A 1,407-nucleotide genomic window follows, 5' to 3' on the forward strand; every position below is an offset into this window, starting at 1 on the left:
AGCCCTGCAAAGTGGGGCGAAACGTTGGAAAATAAATAGTTGTAAACTATTTTTGTTTCACTATTGACCGCAACCCTGACCATCTCCCTATATAACTAGCCAACCTTCGATGAGGTACAATATGAGGTAACGTGACATTAAAATCATCCCATCAAATACTTTTTGCCTTATGCCATAGCAACAGCGGCAATATTGGTGCTAATAATGAATAATGTTAGTCGAATTTTTTCTCTAGGCAAAAGGTCATGTTTTATGTAGTGAAAATGAACTCAAGAACAGCGGAGAAGAAACAACAGAAGAATGGGGATAACCTTCTTCTTGATCAAACGTTATGAAAATAGTATATTGCGGATAAAACTTTTGAAGTGGTGATCACAAATATTTGGTCTTAATAAACATCTACATATTGAATATACGCTTTCACTGATTTTCTACAAACTTCATTAAAAAAAAAATACATAGACATATATTTTAATTTAACGAAAAAAGTCATCAATTTTCTAGTTCAGTTTTTTGAAAGAATTGTGCTACCAAACCGGGAGTTATTATTTCTTCTGAAAGACATTTGCTATAAATTAGTGATTTTATGGAATAAAAATTTATAATTACCGTTTGGAATCCATTGGCAAATCTGAGGATCAATAGACTTAGGTAATAAACTGACTGTGTCTAGACAAACTTGGTGTGGACTCGTATAGTTGAAGAGAACATAGGGTGTTCTTTGTATAAAACCAGTACCGTCATCAACTTCTATCCTAAGGTTATCACCTTGCTCTTTGAACATCACGTTAAACGTTACACCTTTAGACAGTTCTGCTTCGTGTATGTCATAATACACAGCCACATTTTGAACAAAGCTTTTATTAGAAGATGGATCTGAAAAATGCATAATGGAATACTACTCATCTATGGTACTTACATTTAATTAATTAATACTACTTAAAATATGTTTGATAGGATTTCAACATACTTTTTATGAAAAAGGTTACAAGCAAATAAAGAATTGCATTAGATAAAACAGAAATTGTAGGGTTTGCTGCAAAAAGGAGGATATAACCACTATCTCGTACTAAAAAAAGGAATTTATACTGTTTGAATATTTAAACCTCACAATTGAAAGTGAGCAAAAACAATATTTTTTACATTAACTTTGAAATTCAAATAAAATCTGAATTTAAAAAAAAAATTATTTTTCTAAAACTGAAAAAATTGAAGCTACTTCCTTTTTACAGCAAACCATGCAATTCTAAATTGTTTTTTAGTGCTTAGGTCAATTATGACATACAGAACGGTGTCACATGAGGCGGTGCAAGTGCTGGCCGGAGCGATACCCCGCCAGGAGGATGCCCTTAAATATGAAGTTAAGAGGCAGGGACTAGAAGCGCTGCCGGAGGAGCTCCGAGAGAG

At 33.3% G+C, this 1,407-nt stretch overlaps 1 protein-coding gene across 4 annotated transcripts in view; it reads right to left on the bottom strand.

Annotated features, from left to right (window-relative positions):
- The window catches only part of LOC106686902 (polycystin-1), a gene marked incomplete at its 5' end in the record, with an annotated part of 102,262 nt that extends 101,386 nt beyond the window's left edge, over positions 1-876 (bottom strand). For all 4 annotated transcript variants that reach the window (XM_067050378.1, XM_014430502.1, XM_014430499.1 and 1 more), the window contains 1 exon segment: positions 610-876. In XM_067050378.1, the coding sequence (XP_066906479.1) occupies positions 610-876 (267 nt within the window).
- Positions 877-1,407: the final 531 nt, after the last annotated feature.

The sequence above is a fragment of the Halyomorpha halys genome, unplaced genomic scaffold (genome assembly GCF_000696795.3).
Source record: "Halyomorpha halys isolate HHAL.00 unplaced genomic scaffold, Hhal_1.1 Scaffold896.1, whole genome shotgun sequence".
Taxonomy (NCBI): domain Eukaryota; kingdom Metazoa; phylum Arthropoda; class Insecta; order Hemiptera; family Pentatomidae; genus Halyomorpha; species Halyomorpha halys.